Source organism: Xiphophorus couchianus, chromosome 18 (assembly GCF_001444195.1).
Source record: "Xiphophorus couchianus chromosome 18, X_couchianus-1.0, whole genome shotgun sequence".
Lineage (NCBI taxonomy): Eukaryota > Metazoa > Chordata > Actinopteri > Cyprinodontiformes > Poeciliidae > Xiphophorus > Xiphophorus couchianus.
The window spans coordinates 19444747-19466374 of NC_040245.1; the positions used below are offsets into that span (position 1 = coordinate 19444747).

At 37.5% G+C, this 21628-nt stretch overlaps 2 protein-coding genes across 4 annotated transcripts in view; one reads left to right on the forward strand and one right to left on the reverse strand.

Annotated features, from left to right (window-relative positions):
* The window catches only part of cpda (carboxypeptidase D, a), a 24310-nt gene continuing 2682 nt past the window's right edge, over positions 1–21628 (reverse strand). The window contains exons 3-21 of the mRNA XM_027999355.1: positions 16691–16833; positions 16411–16580; positions 14655–15055; positions 14348–14539; positions 12432–12599; positions 12169–12278; positions 11573–11675; positions 10521–10663; positions 10266–10432; positions 9879–10181; positions 8975–9170; positions 8508–8643; positions 8216–8362; positions 7942–8040; positions 7779–7843; positions 7096–7227; positions 6002–6187; positions 3580–3691; positions 1–2486 (exon numbers count right to left, since the gene is read on the reverse strand). Of these exons, the coding sequence (XP_027855156.1) occupies positions 2260–2486; positions 3580–3691; positions 6002–6187; positions 7096–7227; positions 7779–7843; positions 7942–8040; positions 8216–8362; positions 8508–8643; positions 8975–9170; positions 9879–10181; positions 10266–10432; positions 10521–10663; positions 11573–11675; positions 12169–12278; positions 12432–12599; positions 14348–14539; positions 14655–15055; positions 16411–16580; positions 16691–16833 (3200 nt within the window). The 3' untranslated portion in view covers positions 1–2259. The remainder of the gene's footprint in view (positions 2487–3579; positions 3692–6001; positions 6188–7095; positions 7228–7778; positions 7844–7941; positions 8041–8215; positions 8363–8507; positions 8644–8974; positions 9171–9878; positions 10182–10265; positions 10433–10520; positions 10664–11572; positions 11676–12168; positions 12279–12431; positions 12600–14347; positions 14540–14654; positions 15056–16410; positions 16581–16690; positions 16834–21628) is intronic.
* Positions 3699–5163, forward strand: LOC114133451 (uncharacterized). Of its 3 annotated transcripts, none has more exons than XM_027999362.1 (2): positions 3699–4199; positions 4407–5163. In XM_027999362.1, the coding sequence occupies exon 2, from the start codon at positions 4416–4418 to the stop codon at positions 4917–4919; it is 504 nt and encodes a 167-aa protein (XP_027855163.1). In that variant the 5' UTR covers positions 3699–4199; positions 4407–4415; the 3' UTR covers positions 4920–5163. The 3 variants fall into 3 exon arrangements, with proteins under 3 accessions (XP_027855163.1, XP_027855164.1, XP_027855162.1); XM_027999363.1 differs by having other exon boundaries at positions 3699–4137; XM_027999361.1 differs by having other exon boundaries at positions 3699–4108.

A 21628-nucleotide genomic window follows, 5' to 3' on the forward strand; every position in this document is an offset into this window, starting at 1 on the left:
TGGCTGTCAGGTGTTTTATTGTGTAGTTTTGCATGTTTGTTGCAGATGTTAGTATATTATGATCACATCAAGGTTCTGGTGAAATGTTCTGCTGTGTGTTGATTTACAGTAAGCATCAAGTACAATTGGCAAACAATATTTACAGTTCCAGTTTCTTTATATAAAATCTTCACACCCAGACTGTGTGACACTTTCAAAAGCTCATAGAGAATTCAAAGGGGCTTCACAGACATAGCATAAGAAAAGTAATTTACAAAACTGTCTCCCGACACAAATTTTAAGAAATAATCTCTTGTGAAAATAGCTAGAGGTCTTGGGAGTGAACAAGAGTATATTGCTGCTAAACCGTGCATTTGTCTATCAATGCGCTTTCAGTGATTTCATAGCAACCAAAGTAGTTGAGCATTTCAGGTTTGAGCAAATCTATCCCGTTTTTGATTTTGGTGATTTATCTGGTTTGTTTCGAAATGCTTTTGATTACATTTATGAAGCTAGAAAACCTAAAAGAGACACAAAATAACCATATTTTCTACCATTTTAAAGCTTTCCATGTGACTCCGATGTCTTTGGAGAAACTTGCCTCTCACAGAAATGAGTCAACGAGAAACAACTTTTAAACACATAGAAAAAGTTATATTACCTGGATAATTTCAGGGGTTTGAGAGCTACAAATTTATGTTGTGGGGCACAAAAACAATTGACGTATTTTATTAATTAATTGGCAAACAAACCAGGTTTGATTTTAAATTAAAGTATTTTGTCATCAAAAATATCAGAAAACAAAGTAAAGCTAAAAATAAATGATTATGATAAAAATAACGGGACAATTAAAAGCCAGCAGTAACTCTCCATATACAGAATAAAATTATACTGAAACATAAATCTATTAAAAAAGGGAATAATAAATACAATCATCACTACATATTTCTAGCTTCTTCTTTTTTCATTCTTTCAGCAGTGATAGACGGTGCTTGCTTTCCAGTTCTGGGATTTTTCCACCAAAGTGGTTCCAGTGGTGCTGGAGGCAGTTCTTAACTGGTTTCATAAAAGAACTGGTCACTTTTCCAGAGCCATGGAACCATCTTGATGCCACATCATTGCATCACCATGAACATCTTAACCAGTAAATATTTGATATTCTGGGAGAGAATTGACCTATGCAAATCCTGTTATCTATGAATGAACGCTCCAATTTCAACAGCTTATCAGTTAAATCAAATTTTAAACAAAAAAAAAAAACACTGGCAGACAAAAAGCTAGTCTTATTCAACTGATAATCAAACTTAATAATTTATCCAGAGTTTCTACCATTTTTTAATTTTTTTACTTAAATTAGCTCAAAAACTAAACTAAATTTTTAAACATGGCACTCACAACAGTGTTGTTGTTGTTATTGTTCTATAAGAACCAGACTCCAGCAAATACTCGGACCATTTTAGAACTGGAACCGCTCTGGTGGAGTAAAAGCCCTTAGTGCAGGTGAACTTTCCTTATGCACTTACCAGTCCAGGGCAGATTTTATTTAAGCCTGACAAAAAATACAAAACTGATAAACTCCTAGGCAAGTCACCTTAAAATTGTGCCAAAATATTAACAAGAAAGATTTTTCATCTTTTCTCCTCAGCAGACCACTAGATGGATCAATTCCCAGCATAAACTCAGTTTTATTGAACGCAAATGCAGCTTTGTCTCATCCATTTCAGTCTGACTGGACAGATAAACCTACGGAAGCCAAGGCACAGAGTTGGAGTCGTTCTCCCAAAGGCTTGCACACTTTCAGTGCAGCTATTCTACTTTGGATCAAGAAATGAAAAAAAAAAAAAAAAGAAAAAATTTCCAATTTTGAAGGATTATTAAATTGTTGCTTATTTCAAAGATCTATTTTGGGCGTTACAGCACTTCTTGCTATATTTGTTTTCTGTTCATTTGGACTTGGCAGCTTGGCCTTTAAACTGGGCAGAACAAGCAGAGGCCTTTTTGAATGCCTCGGAAAACAAAGAAGCCACTGCAAAGGATCAATGAGGCCGGAGAGGAACTTCTTAATTCACTCTATGTTCATCATCATCATCATCATCGTCCCCAGGAGTCCACCAGCAGGAAAACTGATGGTCTAACAAATAAAATGCTTACATCACTCATTCAGAAAGAGAGACGGTGAAGCTGTGATATGAAGAGTTCATTGAGATCCTTAAGGATTTAACTCTAGAGCAAAATACAAAAAAAAAGGCAAAAATACTGAATCAAACTAGTGCAAATCTTTCAGATTTTGTTCGCATACAGTGTCTCTTCATCGCTTTCGCTTTCATCCTGAAACTCGTGGGCGAGCAGGGACTTTTTGGAGCCCATGGAGTTGAGATGAATTTCATCATCGTATTCGTCGCGGTGTTGCCGCAACCGGTGGAAGCCGTCCTTCTGATGGTCGGACTTCGCTGAGCACATGCACCAAATGATGCACGCCGTCAACACCAGTGCCGTCATGGAGGCAGCTGCAAATACAAAATGAGAGATGCACTGTTACACAAAAACATAAATATTACTGACAAAAACATTATGCACTTGGAACAAAATAGCTTCTAATTTAAGTGTAAATAAAATTACGACTTCAGTAGAGGTCAGAAGTTTACATACATTCATCATTGCTGAAATTCTGGTATTGTGGGATTTTAAAGCTTTCAACTCTTCTTCCCCAGCATGCAGTGATGAATAAAAACAAACAGCTATAATGACTTTTAAACATTATAATCCACTTTAAATTAAAAAATCCTTTTAAGGCTTTTAACCATAGTCTGTAAATTTTCAGTACAACCAAGGTAATTTCAGAGGCTTAAAGCCTGTGTTATCTTTCCCAGAAAGTTGGATGTTTGTTTGGTCACAATGTTGTAAATGACTTGCATGTCAAAACAAACTAATCCAATAGTATTAAAATACCTTTTTAACAATACCAATATAATAAATGTAGGTTCAAACTGAAGACATCTGCAGAGTTTTAAAAGCTCAACTTCTGAGTGAATTTATGTCCCTCCCAGTGTGAGTTTGTTATCTTCTTACACACCAAAACTTATTGTTTTTCAATTAGTTTTGAGTCAAAAATTGTCCTGAGAAATTTGGCTCCGTTTAGTGAATGCATTTTAAAAGTGCCAGATAATATTATCAGATTTTTTATTAAAGTTTTACTAAAGTAGACAAAACCTGACATATTAGTTCCTAAGAAAAATAACATAGTGCCTTATTGAAAACCTTTGACGAGCCAATACTTTTATTCTACATTTACAGCATAAACAAATGAATCCCTTTATGGTAAGGCTTAATTTTCAAGAATTAGCCATTAAGTTTGAACTTTTCTCTTTGTCCACCAGATGGCGCTACTAGTCTTATTGGGCAAACTTGACTTAAGTTAAAAAAACATACATCATCTTTACTGCAATTGTATATTGTCAGAAACAAATGTTTTGAATTTTAAAGGAGCTGTTAAAGTACAAGTAATGACACCCGAGCACATAATGGGTGTATGTAAACTTCTGAACTGAGATCTTGCATAGAAAAACTACTCCATCTGCATAAGGCTCTTCTGATAACTACCTGCACAGGCCACAACAAACTCCCTTTGAAATCCAAATATGCTGTTGTCTACATCAAACTCTATCAGGACAAAAGCAGCAGCTTCATGGGAAGTGACCACAACCTGGAAAACCTGAAAAAGAAAAAAAAAGTTAACATTACCAAACTTTCCTTTATCATATATGATTCATTTTGGAGCAATGAACAAAACGTATTACTGTTTATGTTTGTGGAGTGGCCTTTTTTCCAACCTGAAGTGAAAGCTAATGCAAAGTTATTGAAACTTCACTTTTGAAAGTTTTAATGGTAACTGTGTTGGTCTATTCACATCTGATTGAGGGCTAAGGAATTCAAATTAAAGCAAATATTAAATGTACTGGTTTCACGCTCTCATACATTACGGTTCAACAGAGAAAAATTAAAAGGTCACATCTTTGTATCCAATCAGGATGTTGTTTTTTAAATGAGGTAAATAGGAACATCTTCTTCTCTCAAAGCTTCTTTGACAACAGAGATGGCTAATCATCGAATCAGCCGATCCCTTCTGCAGGTGTGTCTGTTTAGTATAACCTGCTGCAGGTTTGTAACTCTAAAAAAAAAACTGTTGGAGAGAAAAAAATCCTAATATATTCAGCTGAAAGGTAACTTACAGAAATCACATTAAGAATGAAGTTGCTGGATTACAACAAGGCAAATGCATTTTAGTAGAATGATTTGAACCCAAACAGAGATTGGTTGCAGAGTAGAAGCTCTCTGTGTCTTCTTCTACTGTTCTCTTCTACTGCTACTTTTGTACTGTTTTCTGATAACAGAAGAATCTTTGAAACTAACGTCATTTCTCTTTTCAGGTAAATGAGATGCTCCCCTATGAGTTGAGACAGAGCATTCGATGCCCTAAAAAGTATGGGCAGACTGTTAAGGAGAGGAACTTCTTGTTGGCTCCACCATTTAGTTCGCAGCTATTGTTTGAGGAGCATGACCCTGAGAAACCGCTGGATGAGAGGTATATCAGGAATGCTGCAATTATTCCAGATCTCTCCGATCAGTTGTGCAGCTCCGAAGCTGTCAAGACAGAGGAGACCTCAGGTGCTGCTCTGATGATCCATGGTTATTCAGTGGAAGACTTCCAGAAGACCCATCACTCTGTGGTGGATCCCCTGCTCTACAGGCCCTGTGGGAAGCAGAGGCCTTACAGCCTGGAGCTGGGGTTCATCATCAAGGAACGCCTGCTGGACAAGATGGCGTATCCGACACTGGAGATTTCAGAGCGCCCAGATGGAAAGGTGGAAGTGACGGAGAGGTTCTGTGTGCTTCGTTCAACACCTTCTATAGATATAGACTGTAAAGGGGAACTGTGGTAAAATTCATCCAAAGACTTTCTATAATAAGCATGGGTTTTCGCTTTGTTAAACTTATTACTATATACTTCTATTGACTGTTTCGTTTTTCAGACACATCTGTACAATTTGAAATGTATTATAATCCTTACTGTGAATCTTTATGAGACATATTGGTCTGCAGGTAAAAAGTTTTTATATTCATCTAATTCTAAAGTGATGTTGTACACTAATGGATGAATACATGAACAGATTAAATAATGTTAAATTAATAAAGACAAGTAATTTCTAAACTAAAAATCCTAAATTTAAAAGAAAACATTTTGAGGTTTGTATTTTTCCAAACGTTCCAGTGAGTCAGTCATTAGAATCTAGAGATGCGTTAAGAAAATAAAACCTTCATTTCAGTTATTAAACACAAACAGAAAAAGTAATATTACACAGATTTATGGCAGAGGGTTTCAGGCAAATATCTTAGTGCGTTCTAACCAAACGTGTTTTGAGCATTTGAGCGCGTTTTGAGCAATGTAAACCAGGTGCGTCTGGTTTACATCCAAAGTCTATGTGGAGGCGTGTCGAGAGCCGTTGCGGCACTTGTGCAGCGTCTAGCAAGGGGCGATTTGAATCGTTTGACGCGTCGAGTGCGTCCAACGCTCCACATAGACTTTGAATGTAAACCAGACGCACCTCACGCTCAAAACGCGTTTAGTGTGAATGCACCAAGTGAGCACGCGTCAAATTTGAAACGTAAGATGCATTTTTGAAGCGCTTAACGTGTTTACTGTGAATGCACCATTAATCCCAATTGTGTTGTACTAAAAATAATGTTTTATTAGCCTTATGCTATCTATATTCATTAGTTTTCATACATTAAGCCATAATGTAGTTACTAAAAATTAACAGAAAAACTTTAAATACATCATTCAGTATCACTTCATCAGTATTCAATAATATTCTTTGTATTAATATGCACCTGGAGATAATATTTATATTAAGAGCGTATTTGCTACTTGATGGGTTCATGTATGTTATTCTAAGCTGTATGTTATTCTAAGTTCTGACTTCTATGCTATATATAAAGTATTTGCATGTAAAACACAGCGTACCTGTTTAAGGTGACTTCCATAGCCTTCAGCTATGGCGTCAATAGTATAGGTGCCCGGGTGGACGAGGACGTGGAAGTAGCCGCCCTCAGAAGTAGAGACTTTCAGGGTTGTGTTCAGAAAAATGGTTGCTCCGACAATGGGTTTCCCGCTTCTGTCCCTCACTACACCACGCACCCCTTTATGGACCTGAGCAAGAACATTTGTGGTTTGTGACACACATCTAATATTATGCCATTAGACTATGGAAATATTTAATACTTTAATACAATTTCATAAAATTTACTCAGATAAGATTATACTATAGGAAAAAGGACATTTCCAAACGATAATTTTAAGGACTAGAATTTTTTTTTTTTTGAGAATTGTAGAATTCATCAATAGACCCAAATGTATTTATTTTTTTCTTGTTGAAGAAAACTTGATGGCTTTATGGTTTTTAGGCAATTTCTAAATGTAAAAGTGAACTAATAATGGGGAATATTTATAGATTAGGGATGGATGGTCATGTGTTGGTTGTTGTATCACCAATTTCTACTGTCCCCAAACACTTGCTCATAACGTTTTTATAATAGAAACACAAAAATATTTGTATTTGGAGATACAAATTTTTTTTATTATCTCTTAACTATTTGCCTACATATCCAGATCTGAAAATGCTTTTCTAAGAATTCTGCGTTGGTCATAAATCCAAACTTTTAGAAAGTTATCCTTTAGAATGTGCTTTTCTTAATAAGACTCCTCTCTTAAATACTTTTTTTTCTTCAGGGCAGTGTCTGTAGACATTACCCATATGAGGAACAAAGACCTGGGAGTTAAAAATTTACATAATTCAGATTGTTGGAGGATTTAAAGGCAAATCTGATAGAAAGGGAGCAGATTAAGAAAGCTTCAATAAAAAAGAAAATCTGGTAAGACTCAAGTAAATAGCAATCTGAAAGTGAATGACAATCTTAAACTGAATTTAAAAATAAAAAAAAAAATAGGAATACTAAAATATTTTCTTAGAAATTAAAAAAAAATCTAAATGCTAAACAAAACATTTCAATATAAAAGTACATTACTAAAAATCATAGGTATTCAGAATAAAATCTTACCTCCACCAGCATGCTGAGGAGAGCCTTTTTGTTCTCAGCCCAGAGCGTGCCCAGCTGATTAGCAGCAGGAAACAAACAGCAGCCAGTATATACTGTGATTTCTGGGCAGTGTCCAAAATCCATACTGAAATCCTGGAATGACACGAGAATGAAATGTAACATGAGATAACAGATAAAAGAAAGTAAAAGATGAAATAGCACTTTGTGAGTGAGTACAGTTTAGGGATGTTCCTGTTCCCCTTCCTAACTGCCCCACAGCTCAAAGCATCGTCCAGAAAGACACGAATGAGCGAGTTTGGTTTAAAAGAACTGGACTGGCCACCATATGTTCCTAACCAAAACCTAATAGAACATTTTTTGGATGAATTTGACATTTTGAGCCAGACCTTCTTATCCAACATTAATGTTTGACCTGACAAATGCTCTTCTGGGAGAATGGGAGAAAATTTCCAAAATCCCACTTTAAAACCTAGCAAAAATCATTCCCAGAATAACTTGATATTAAGTCATAAGGATTAACAATGGGGTATCAATCAAGTTCATATGTGTGTCTCTAGACACGAGTGACCCAATAGTTTTGGCGACATATTGTGTATATTTTCCAAATAACCCAGTCACAATAAAAATTGACTTTGTTATTAAATCTTCCATTAAAAACTTTCATTCCAGTTGAAAAGTCTTACCTTCATGCTCCCCATGTGACTTTGCAGTTGTGCTGCTTTCATCACTCCATCTGGGACATTTCCCACTGAGAACAGTGAAAGCAGACAGTTAACAAACATGATTATCTTAACTCACAGATATAAATGACAGACATGACATCCATTAATAAAAATTAAGTCATACTTTGCCCGTTGTTGGAACATGCAGTATCACCGGGGTGCATCTTGGGATGGTTCCTGGCATACACGTTTGCCAAGTACTTCAAAGTGGCTTCATTATTAACTACAAAAACAAATTATTCACATTTAATTTCATCCGGTTTGGTGATAATGAAGAGAAGATTATCATCAAGGCTTGAACATCATAAATCATCACCGTAGGAAAGTTTTTTCTTAAAGTAATAATATGTAAAGATATAATAGGTTACATAGCACAAGACTATACAAAGTGGTGTTACCAGTCTGAACAGGTTTGTCATAAGGGTAGGTGACAACCAGAGCGCCTCCATCCAGGGCGACAGACAGACTGAAGTCATTGCTTTGAATAAAATTCATCATTGCTCTGGTCTCTGGTTCTGGCTCCACCAAATGCTGCATTGAGTTGCCTGTTAAAGTAGGAAAGGAAAGGAAAAACAGCTTATGGAAAATGGAGCAAGCCTCTCTTAATCACGTCTACTGTAATTCAGCTGCATTTTAGTCCAAACAACTTTGACAGAAATGTAGCAATAAATATGTATCCAAATAACGGACCGAAAAACGTCTTGTCAAGATCTTTGTCATTGGAGTTGGTCAGGCCGCGGCTGGATGAGCATTTCTTCTCCGCCGCCTGTTCCCGTCCGTCAGGGTTGATGGAGGGCACAATGAAAATGCGTGTCTCATTGATTAGCTGGAGAATAGAAAACATAGAGAAGTCAAATTAACGCACATAAAAATGCCTGCAAAGTATTCAAACCCCTTGAACTTGTTCACATTCTGTTTGGTTGTATTTTAATAGAATCTTATGTGACAGACCCTCACAAAGTAGAGAACAAGTATAACATGGTAAAAATACATGAATTTGAGCATTCTTTACAAATACAAGCCTGAACTGTGTCATGCATTTGTATTTTACTATTTTGAAAACACATGTTTTAGGGTGATCTGTTACAGTTTGTCTGTGCCGGCTAGCATGAAATGTTTGCAGGGCTCAGTGTATTTAGGGCGATACCGACACTAACCTTGGAAATGGCGCGGTTCTTGCCGTAGTTGATGCACAGATAAGCGGCAAACTCCAGAAGCAGCTCCGTGCCCACAGGAGCATTGCCGTGGATCCCCGCCACGAAGCGGATCTTTGGTTCAGACGGCTCTGGTTCTGCTGGATTGTTGGAGATTTCTAGAGCCGAAATGTTTTTAAACTCTACACTTTCGCCCAGTCTAAACACAAGAAACACAAAATCACATGAAGCGTTAGAAATATACTGATGCATTGACACCCAACTCAAGCAACAGCATATGAAGCTAAACCTTGCAGCAACCTTGCTTAACAGCTTTGAGATAAATTCCATGATGCATGCTTACTCTAAAAACTACAAGTTAACACAGTGCTGGGCAGTAAGGCTTAAAATTAAAATCTCCATCTTAAAAAAGTTGCTTTAATTATGAAATACTTCAATAATGTTATCAGCTTAGCAGATGTCTAGCTCGATTTGTGTGTTTCTTTGTTCAAATATACTCAGCAATTTGCACAATCACTTCAAAGTCCTGTTACAGATAATAATATGATGCTGCTGCATTAAAAAATTAAGAATTTCTATTTAGCATTATCTCAAAAATTTTAAATATAACTTCACCAGAAAGCTTTCCTCATTTTAAGTTTCTTCTTTTTTGTTATTCTTTTTGTTGGGAGTTATAAAATTATGACTTTATTCTCCTAAGATTGTGACTGTATTCTCGATGGGAGTCCTGGGCTTGCTGTCACCACTCTGAACTATGAAAACTAAAGGTGCCTATTGATGAAAACATAAAAATACAGATTTTCCAAAAATCAAATCTTCAAAAACCCAATATTTGACAAATCAGTAAAGTCAATTTATCACCCAGACCCTGTAAGTCAGTGGTTTCGGATATTAACAGCATACTCACTTGTGTAAAGATGTAATTTGGGGGAAGTTCAGTGTGAGGCCTCTCAAGAAAGCTTCCAGGTCTTTTGGGCGTCGGTAGCGGAAGCTGTTATCGGTGGCTGTGCTCTTGACCAGCTGCTCCAAACCTTGGTCTAGAGACAGCTCCTTTATCAAGCTGGAGAGCTTCCTGTCAGATGGGCTCCGGGTCAGCTGGGGAACAGTGGACGCATGGCCGGTATTTTCCGAGTTTAAGCGGGTCAGCCTGAAGTCCACTACCTCTGCTTGGTCCTTTGAGACTGTAGCGTAGGTCGTCAAGGGCTTATACCTTTACAGATAAAAATAAAAGGTTTTTTTTTAGGTAGTGGAAGGGAAGCCTTTTCTCTGGAACTTTCTGAAATATAAACGTTACCCATCAGCAGAGGCAGTGACTGCATAAGTCCCAGGAACCAGCAGTCTCCAGTAGTCTCCAGTATGACCTGTAGTGATGTTGTGGTCTATTACCCCCACGCTGATGGTGGCATTGGGAATTCCCACTTTATCCTGGTCAGAAACGGTGCCTTTTATTCCCGTGTGAACCTACAGTGACAAACAACAAAACAAACAGGAGTAAGTAGAAAACAGTGAAAGTGAAGTACATGCTAACATTAACTCCTGATTTTTGTACCTGGTGCATAAACTGCAGCAAAGCTCTCCAGTTTTGTTCCCAGTATTTTGGTAGCTCCTTAGCCAGGGGGTACTTGACGCAGCCCAGCTCGATGGTCACCTCAAAGCAGTTTGTGTTGACGTAATTCCAGTCCTGCATCCCACCTGGAAAAAAATAAAGTCTTAATTATTTTTGGCATTGGCACCGAGTTCGCTTCTCTGACTGAAGCCAAAAAATAAAGCCAGGGCAGACAAGCATTGACTTGCATTTTACCAACTGTCCAGCAGCGGACTCTTCTAGTTTGAAAATAAGTAACAAGAGGAGTCTGCAATACTGGAAAAAAGTATTTGCCTCTTTACTCCTCATTTCTGTTTTTACTTTCTTTTTTTTTTTGTCAGACTAAAATGTGTCAGCCTATTAAACAAAAGTTATTTTAGACTAAAGATAACATGAGTAAATACAAAATACAGTTTTCAAATTTAGATTTAGTTTGCCGAGGGGGTTACCTAATAAATGGTATGGATGCCCATCAATGGTGGCAATGAGCGTTTGACATTTCTTGAGAAATTTTGTCAATTCTTCTTAGCAAAACTGATTTAATTCAGCCATAATGTCGGGTTTTTAAGCACTGGATTCTGGTTCATCAAGATATTATTTTGGTAAATGTGAACAATGTCAATGTGGGCAGCAGTTTTCACCTCCAAATGCTCCCACTATATGTTAAATGTTTTTAAATGAACAGCGATTTTAAATCACTGATTGTCAAATCTTTTTATAAACATATTCATGGATCCAAAATAATAAAGAATTGATAAAGATTTTCTGCACACCATTTATGCATTTGGTATCAATGATGGTTACAATGTCAAAGCTGTAAAGAAATCACATTATCTATATAAAAGTTTTCCAATCCTTTGTTTTTTTACATAATTTTGTGAGGTTATTTGATTTCACTTAGGTAAAGTTAAGACATTCAAAGCAGGAGTGAGAATGGCACATTTCAAATCTTGAAAAGACAATATTATTCATGTAAATAGTTGGTTTTATATGAGCTCTGAGCAATGAAGGCCTACCAGGAACGGTGTACCAGTTGGCTCCATTAGTGATGCCATCCTCAAAATAGTCCTCTGGGTCCAGGTCATTACAAGGGTGACCTTTGTACATAAGAGGATTCTCCTGCACACAAATTCAACACAAAAACAACTAAACAACAAATTCAATTGTTTTGATGTTTAAAGCCAAATCTCTTCACAGATTGAACAGGCAAGAGTGAGCCTGTCTTTTTTAACTTTTGCTGCATTGCAAAAAAAAAAAAAACAACAACAACAAAAGAAAACATCCATGTATTTTGGGGGATTTTCTATGCCAGACAAACAAAAATGATTATAGAACTCTTCAGCAGAAGAAGATTTTTTGTTTTTGAAAATGGAAAACTGCATTAAATTAAATCCACTGCAATCAATTCTTAAGCCGAAACTTATCAGATATAAATGTATTATTTTCTTTCCATTTTGTGGTTGTATGTAATTTATCAGGTCTTTAAAAAGGCAAAACAAGAAAAGGTTGAAGAGGTATTAATAATTCTGTCAGGCACAGTACATGATGATAGTTTATAAGCACATGAATAAAACTATGAGCAGAAATTTTAGCCTGGAAGAGATTAATTTACCTGTGAGTATGCTTTGGCCACCTGCTTAAATGTTTCATCATCAGGCGACCTGCTGTAATGACTAAGCCCCTCTTTGTCATCATCGAAGGGGTAGTTGACCACTAAGGAGCCTGTATTTCACAAAAACATTGCATTTCATTGCTTTGTTAGTGTAATTAACAAGCAACTGTGGTGATAAATAATAAGGTGTTTAGTGGATGAAATAGAAAATGAATATATAAATGTAGTTAAATGACAACTTTTACACTGAATAACGTATTTACCTCCGTGAAGGTTTGCAGACAAAACAAACGGGGTGCTCTTTAACCAGCCCATGACAGCTATTGTCTCTGGCTGCCTGGGTTCGGTGATGGTGACAAACTGGTCTGGAAAGTTGCGATTCAGATCATAATCATTGCTGTTGTTCCGTCCTCTGGTGCCCTTCACGTCACCTACAGGGAAGCAAACTCAGGTGATGAGACACTGCTATGCAACAGTCACTGAAGCATGTTCTTGTTTGAAGGTTGGTGCTTTAAACTTCACTTCCTTTTGTACTTCTGCAGTTATTATTGACTAAAGAATGTCACACAGGAAAGCAGCTCAATAGATAAACAGAGAAGTTGAAGGAGGGCACATGGATTTCACAATAAGAATGGAGATAGTGACATAAAAACAGCTACGTTTGTCCAATATATTTTTGTTAAAATATTGATATATTTTGTACACTATAAAAAGTTAGTCGCTCTCTTAAATAATAACTACAATGCTCACGGAACATGGAACTGGCATTTTCATGGTTTGGACCATTTTTTTACCCCTCCAGTGGGTCTTTTTGTGGGCTCTAGTGTCCCTTTTTACGAAAGTAGGCTGACAGGAATGGGGAAGGAGAGGGGGGAAGACATGCGGCAAATGTCGTCGGGTCCGGGAGTCGAACCGGCGACGGCCGCGTCGAGGACTCAAGGCCTCCAAATATGGGTCGCGCTAACCACTACGCCACCACGGCACGCCCTTGGACCACTTTTTAATGCATTTGCTTTGAGAGTGCCTTTGACCAACCGTGAAGAGAAAAAACTAGATGTGTCTGTAAAGTAAACAGGTCCTAAATTTAAACACAAAGAGCGAGCAAGAAGACAAACATCCCAAGCATACAGACTGACAGGAATGCACACAAATTACAAAGAATTAAGTGACTTGACTTGACTGTTGAACGGTTGACTACAGGTTCAACAGGAATGTCAAACGGACCAAAAGTGAAAATCATCAGGTCCTTCGTAAGTTTCTGCACTACTATTATTACTACTTATCTTAATATGCATGAACAGTCATCATGCATGGGCAAAAGGAACCATAATTATTTTAAAAGATGTTTTTTGTTGTTTTGTAGGACAGGTTTAAAAAATGGTTGACAGCAATCCTGAAAAAGCTTAAAAGACCTGACACAAATACACATATGTTTAACAGTTCATAATGACTGGTGAAATATTGCTTTAATGGGTCTGAATAAGCGCATTTCAGAAAAAAAACAAGTTCTGTTAGGAGGGGTGTGTGTGTGTGTTATTTATGGTTAAATTAATGTTACTGTGCATGAAGAACAGAGTATATCCCTTTGTTCCATGGTGTTGACCTTTTGTCCTCTTTTCTTAACCTCTTGACCATCTTGCACTAAACGTATTACATACCATACAAAGAATATAGGTGCCTTCAAGACTTCAAATAACTAGTTGCTGTGTTACTAAAAAGACTTTTCCAACTCCCCTGCAATATCAAAAGGTGAATGAATTTTCATCAGTGAAGACAGAGTGCATGCATAGTGTAGCATGAGATTATTATCTGGACATTCCAATAGCATTTGGGTAGCAATTATTTAATTGTTTCATAGCAGGGCACTTATTTGTGTAATATGCAGCATCTCTAAGTAGCAGCCCTACGTCACAGATTTTTTATTCCCATGTCTTAGTCGGAAATCTGATGTCTGGAAGCTACATTATCAAAAACACTAGATCCATTACTATAGCTATACTACGCTTTACAAAGCACTGAAATTGCTGGCTGTTTTGCAGTGCAAGCATAACTCACCCTCAACTATCTGAAAGCCATATACTTACCAAAATCTACATTTAAAAAATTCTTAAATTAAAGAAAATATATGATTTCTGTCTCCAGGAGTTTGAGATTGTATGCCCGTAAATATTTCTCTTACCTTCCATAGCCACCTCGTAGCCATCGGGGTTCATGGAGGGCATGATGTGGATCCTAGTGCTGTTGACCAGCTGAGTGACCTCAGGGTCGGTACCATAGTTGCGACACAGATATTCAATGAGGTTGAGCAGCAGTTCTCTTCCCACCACCTCATTTCCATGCATGTTGCCCACATACTTGAACTCCGGCTCCCCTGAAAGACATAAAGAGAAACACGTCAATGCATTAACAATATACATACACATCCTGTATAAATGACCTTAAAAAAGGGCAGCTGCTCTCATTGTGTTGTGCAGTTTGCCGCCCACCATGCTCGTGAACATTAGGGTTGTCCGAGATTATCATCACATAGAGCTCCCGGTCTTGTACAGAGCGGCCGATGGAGTAAAGATGGGTGATGGAGGAAAACTCGCTGCTGTACTTTCGTAAGAAGAGCTCCATGTCTGCATAGTTGTGGTGACGAAACTCTTTTGGATGGATGGGCTCATGACCAGGTGGGACAAATGGAGGGGTGGTGGGAACTGCGTGAGCCTGGCTGCTGTTGGAAGCCTTCGTAGAGGGAACAACGAAGTGACTGGTGGGCAGAGCTGAGGTTGTAGTTTGGGGGGTTTTGCCTGCAGCCTCACTGACAACAGGCTGCAGGGTAAAGTTAATCTCTCTGGGTTTGCCATCAATAACCTGAACATTGTTGAATGTTTTTGATAGGTACCTGCATACACAGAGAAAGACACATTGAGAACGATTAGGCATTAATATCAAAATTACAAAAAGTGATGCCCCAACTGTGTCACTATTCTGGTTTTTGCTTTACCAGAACATTCCCCACTAGATTAGATGAGAAATTGTCTTCTTTGCTTTTTAAACTAATTGTTTTGTAACTTTTGGAGGAAGTAAGACAGGATGTGTGGTTTCTTGCTAAACAATTCACAGCCCTTGAACTTTTTTACATCTTGTCATGCTACAAACACAAATTGACAATGCGTTTTCTTTTAAACATTGGGTGAAAAATCACCAAATCAACACAGATTCTGTATGCAGAACTGTGAAGTAAAAGAAAAAATATGCATAATTTTCAAGAGTTTTTAATAAAATACTAAGAAGTGTGGAAGGAATTTGTATTTAGCCCCTTTATTCTGAGAACTCTAAAATCCTGTAAAACTGATTACCTAGAGATGTGACAAAATGACTAAATAAAGTTCACTTGTGTGTAATTTGATGTCAGGATAAATCCTGCTTCTCTTTAAGAGTCTCTGAGGTGTGTTAGAAAACAAATTGCACAGCACAGAGATCAGGGAGAGAGTCATGGAGAAGTTTAAAGTAAAGTTAGTTTTTAAATCAATATCTCCTACCGTAGTTCCTTGCCCAGCCTGTAGACAACTGACAGGCTGAGCAAGGAGAGAGCATTAATCTGAGAAGAAGCCAAGAGGTAACTCTAAAGGAACAACAGAGATCCACAGTTGAGGTCGTAGGAAAATATAACAGCGCTAAATAGAGGGCAACAAAGAAAAAAAAAACTCTGTCTTGCAGGCAGCAAACAACTTCAGACTGGGCCAGAGATTCATGTCCAGTATGATAAACGCTAAGCATATTAAATGGTTTAAATCAAAGTATTTAATGTATTAAATGTTACAATTTAAATGCAAGACTTGAAACTTGCTGCTCAAATAAACTCTCCATCCAGTCTGACTGAGCTTCAGCTATTTTGCACAGAAGCAAAAATATTGACCCTCTAGTTGTGTAAAGCTGACATACAAATCATTTGGTCAGGTAATTTTATTGGTTATAAAAACTATATTTTGACTCAGGAGGTGTTAAATACAAATGCCTATGACATTTTTCTGATTTTCATTTCTCAGGAATCTGAATTCCTTTGACTGAAATTATAAGAGAAAAACAATATAGAAAGATTTCATCACTAACTTGGAAACAGTTTTAATAAATAATGACTTTTAACCAGACTTTTTGTGTGTGTTTCCGACTTACAACACTGTTACTATGCTTTAAAGGCTGTTGCTTAATAAATAGCTTCATTTTGCACCAAATGTGGTGTGTGGAGAAACTCACCCTGGAGTCACAGCTGTGATGTTGTAGGTTCCCGGGAGCAGAAGGCGGTAGTAGTCTCCAAATTTTGCTGTGGTCAGGTCGTGGCGGATTCCAGCAACCACAATGCTGACATTGCTGAGGGCGGCACCGCTAACTGCATCTTTCACAAAGCCACGAACTCCCATGTGTACCTGGAAGAAAATAGTACTGTGAGCTTAAAAAGGATTCGTACTGAAAGATTCATGATGACTGAGGGATGTTTTAGTTTCTAAGGGATAAACTTATTTTTTGTGAGCTTTACCTTTTCCATGTAGGCCAGAAGGGACTCCCTGTTCAGATCCCATTCCTTACGCAGCTCAGAAGCCATAGGGTGTTTGCAGCAGCTCAGCTCCATGGTGATTTCCAGGCAGTTCCCGTACAGGTAGTTGTAGTCCTGCATTCCTCCTGAATAACACAGCATCAACATAAACAACAGCACACTACAACAGTCTAATTATACATTTAAAATTTGTCAGACTCTACAATATAACTGGATACTCTCTTAAGCTGCCAGACATTATTTCCTCTGGTAAGGTCAGGGTTTGCCTTTTCCACTTGAATACTTCTGGTGAGAGATTATTTGCTGTGACTAAAAGTCACAATGAAGCATCCGCAGTTCACAAGTCACCCAACCTTCTGGTAAAGTCAACAGCAACGCACATATTAGAGCAGGCTGACTATCTCTGTGGAGCAGTTCTGGGCATCACCGACGGGCAGCTATTCCCATCGGTGAAGAACTGCCATGACTGCACGCTTGGTGGCCAAAGAAACAAAGTCAAACAGTTACAACCTTATTAAGCAGTCGGAGTAAATGGGATCAGGAACTGTGCACTGAAAAATAACTTGTTCAATGGCACCAGTCTCAATTACAGAGGAAAAACCTAAAGAAAAACCTCCAGGATTCCTTCTAATTTTAGGGCTCTTGACTTAAGACTTTGAGACTCTCTGAAGACTCTTCCAAATAAAATTTTAGACCAACAAGAATAGCAAAACATGACTTCATAATTGTACTGTTTAAAATAATCCAGTTAGTTAAGTATAAATGTATCAGAATAGCATAGCATTTGTTACAACTCAGTGCTTTTACATGTAGGTTATCTAACTTTCCGCTGTCAGTGTGTTTTGATTTTAAAAGTTATGGACAAGTTTGAATCAATTACTATTTTCTATTTCTGCAAATTTATGCCAGGGTCTCTCTTGAAAATGAGATCTGGATCTCAATGGGGGTTTTTACCTGGTTAAACAAAGAAAATAAGGAATACTAATACATTTCCAACATCCAACATCAATAATCTATTAAATGCAAAACCTGTTTTTATTTTCTTACAGATTCAAATTCAAATCATCCCAAAAACCATGACTATGTGTCAACCATATTTGATGTCCCACGCCTCAACATCAGTCAAAGTGAAATAGATATTTGTGGATGGCCAAAAGAAGAAAAGTCTTGGATGAGATGAAAACGACAAACAGCACAGACTACAGCAGAAACCTGTCTGGTCGATGAATCGGTGGGTAGATGTAAAACGTGTGATTAAAAAAACATGAAAAAACTCACAAGACGGTCAACAACAGACCTTGAAAGAAAAATTAATGTTGAATACATTTTTAAATAAAAATATGCTTTTCAGAAGCATCTTTTCTGTTATGTAATAAATCTTCAGCATATAGGCACGATAACAAAATCACCAACATAAAACAAGCATGTGTAAAATCTAATAATATAAATATTAACGTAGAAACGTGTATTTGAAAAGACAGTGTTGCAAATATATTGTCAACCTAAATTGAATATATTCAAGGCAACACCTAGAAAACTGTTCTCCTATTACTACATTCCAAGGTAAAACATGCATCATTTTATATTGGTTTTGTTTTGTTTTTTGCTGAACCACTTAACTCTAATTTTTTTTCATAAATGCTGACACAAGCTTAATGGAATCACTTCGCAGCGTGACAGCTGGGCTCCTGCCATGATGCTGGAGGTCCCACGCCCAACTCGCTGCTGCTGCCATAAAGGAGACTTGGCCCAATCAGAAGTGCTTCTAGCTAAGTCGTGTGCCTGCTGAGAGGTTGGCTGCAGGTCTACCTAACAGAAGTGTTCATGTGCTCTGTCAGCTGTTGAAAAAGGAGCGTCATCCTTTTTGGTGTGGAACAAAAATGACAAACATAAACTGCATGCAAACCCATCCGTTATAAAAACCAGCCCACAACATAAAGAAACATGGCCTCAGTATTTATTTGAAGGAGGGGCGTACTAAAATTTACCTTCATGGCACCTTTGGGACTTTAAGCTCTGAGGAAAGAGACAGAGCTGGGTAACACGGCAACCAAACTATATATAAAATATTTTAAAATATCTCACCTATGAGGGATGAGTAATATAAGTGTCTACATTCAGTAATGACAGAAAATTATTAGCTATAGAGCACAAGACACAAGCCTTTGTCTCTGGCTACATCTGCTTCATAGTTTAAACTGTCACTGAAGCAAACCACTAAAGTAAACACCCTGCACCCACGAAGTTTAACAAACGCACAGACCTGCAGACCTGGACTTAAATATCCTGTTGAAGGAGGAGATTGTCACACCCTGAATGCAGCAGGAAACCACCGAACAGACAATCAAGTCAAAACCTGAGTTAGACCAGGATGCGCTTTACTGCAGGATGTCTGCAGTGGTTGAGCTATAAAAATCAAACACCAAGGAGAAGCACCTGCTTTTCTAAGTAGACCTGTCGGTTGTTCACAGAAACAAAGACAAGCAGCACAGATTCAGTGACTGCAGTGACCTCAGACTCCTCAAGGGTTTCAGTTCTGTAACAATTATCATATAAACTACTTGCAAAGAGTCTCAAATCTACTTTTTTTAATTAGTCGTTAGTCGGAAAAAAAACCTTAAATTGAAAAGTCAAAACTTAAATCCAGTTTCAGGTTATTGTATGGTTAAAGAAGAAGCAGAGTTCTTCCTGATTAGATTACAGTGAATCATTGTGAAACATGACGGTGGATTATTATTTCAGGCTCTGTCTGCCAAACAGAACCGTCCTCTGTTCCTCACTCTCCCTCCTGGCAGTTTGCCTCGGCTTCTCGTGATTTCACTCCATGTCCTCCAGACAATGTTTCCATCCAGTGCCGGTAATTCCAAATTTAGGTGACATTTTGAACAGTGGCATCCCTCAGTTGAATAGGTGATATCTATTCAACTATTTCACAGTAAGTGGTGCTTATCTTGAATCACATGGAGAGCAGAATCTGTCTCTACTTGATGGTGGGTTCATTTTTTTAGACAGCAAAGAGCCAAGATAAACCTGGTCAAAAAGTAACAATTTAATGAACAAGTAAGTCATTAAATTATTTAAATGTGTGAACATAAAAATAAATAAAAAAAACTGGACTACAAATCTGACTAAAAATATTAATACAATCAGGAAATAAAAATGATAATTTGGGGATAAAAGAATACATCATGGCTTATACAATAAACTTGATAAGAATAATAGGGAGAACAACAGACAAACTGGGTCCAGGGACCCATGTTTTTATGAAGGCAATTAAATCAGGCTGAGCTGATGCATAAGGAGTCGCCTCCCGATGGGCTCTCGTTATAAAACTTGTTACAACACAGAGCATCACCAGAGGAAACCTGAGCCGAAACCTGAAGCTACAGATTCGCACAGCACCATCCTCCACTCCGAGAAAAGCCAGCCAAACAAAGGAGCAACATATGATGGTTGATCCAATTTCAGGTTTCAGGCACACAGTTGTTACTGTACCTGATAGTATTCCAAAAATTAGAAACAAAAAGAAAACAGAATGGTATTTGTTGCAGGTTTTCTTTGCATTGGTACAAATAATAAGGGCCACACACTAAGACTCTAAAATGTAGTCATTGAATATCTGTGACTGCGACGTATTATTAACACAAATGCTAAATTTGTTGGCTGTTCTTTTCCAAGTGACAGGAATTCTCCTTTTGCATTGGCAGTAACACATTGAGCCTACTGGTGTTCAAGAGGTTAAAGGTCACAGGGACTGTTTGAAACATCATGTCACATGCAAAAAAAGTATGGATTTATTCCAGCCTCTATTGTCTTTACATTACTCATTCATGTAAAGACAATAAATGAGTTGTAATATCAGTCATACCACAATTATGACTGATTTACTAAAAACTACTTAAGTAAACAAGTGGAGGATGGAGGGGATTGGATTTAATGTTGAATTCCTGGCAACAATTAAGGACCTCAGAGAAGAATACTGTATATTATCATGTTCAGGAAGCAGAAAACAGTATAAATATTAAAAGAATGACTGATGAAAAAGACCAGATTGTAAATTATTGTCTTTCAAAGCAAAATAGTATTTTTTCTTGCCACAAAAATGCCGTTTGAGTGAGGAGCAATAAAACAAGAAGTGCTTCCAGATATGCATGATGACAAATATTTGTCCCTTAAGACTGTTTGACTACAAACAATGGAAATACTTTTGCAACAAAGATCATCTATGTTCTGGAAATGATTAATTTGTCTTTATTTGCCAACAGCAGTCTATTTCTTAGTAGAAACACTTTTATGTGAGAATTAGGGAACCAGTACAATCTTTAATTTAAAGATGGAGTACGCAGGTCTACCTAACAGAAGTGTTCATAACTTTTATAAAAATATATGTCTTTTACATATTGGTTAAAACTGTCGTAGGATATGTCAAAAAAAAAACTTTTCTAGAATGTAGATTATATTAAAGAGAAAAGCAGACATAAAATCCTGCCATGTTCCTGATAAAAGAATAAACAGAGTCCTGCCTTCAATTAAATAAACTGAAACAACTTGAATCTAATTCATCCTGAACATGCTGCAGCTTGTGCACCGACACATTCCTGAATAAGCTGCAAACAATCCGACAATCAGAAACATTCTTAGGTTTTAGACAGACGGTCCCTGCACAATCACTTTAAGGGAGAGTTGTATGTCCACAAATGACAGACTTACGCTAACATCAAAAACAACAGCAGGCCAGCTGTAATTGAAAAGCTTCTAGGACAGCACAAAGAATGTGACCCATAAAACTGGACTCAGTTTAAGCCAGCTGACTGTGGCTGTAAAAACATGACTAAGATTAAAAGGGCTTGAAGCAATCTCATAGCAAAAACTGGCCTACTTTTTAATTTCCCGACATCACACTGATCATACTGCAGTGGA

Coding starts and splice junctions, on each gene's coding strand:
- LOC114133451 (XM_027999361.1), top strand. CDS start 4,073: ATGGCTAATCATCGAATCAGCCGATCCCTTCTGCAG. Junction 4,109..4,406: donor TCAGCCGATCCCTTCTGCAG/GTGTGTCTGTTT, acceptor TTCTCTTTTCAG/GTAAATGAGATGCTCCCCTA.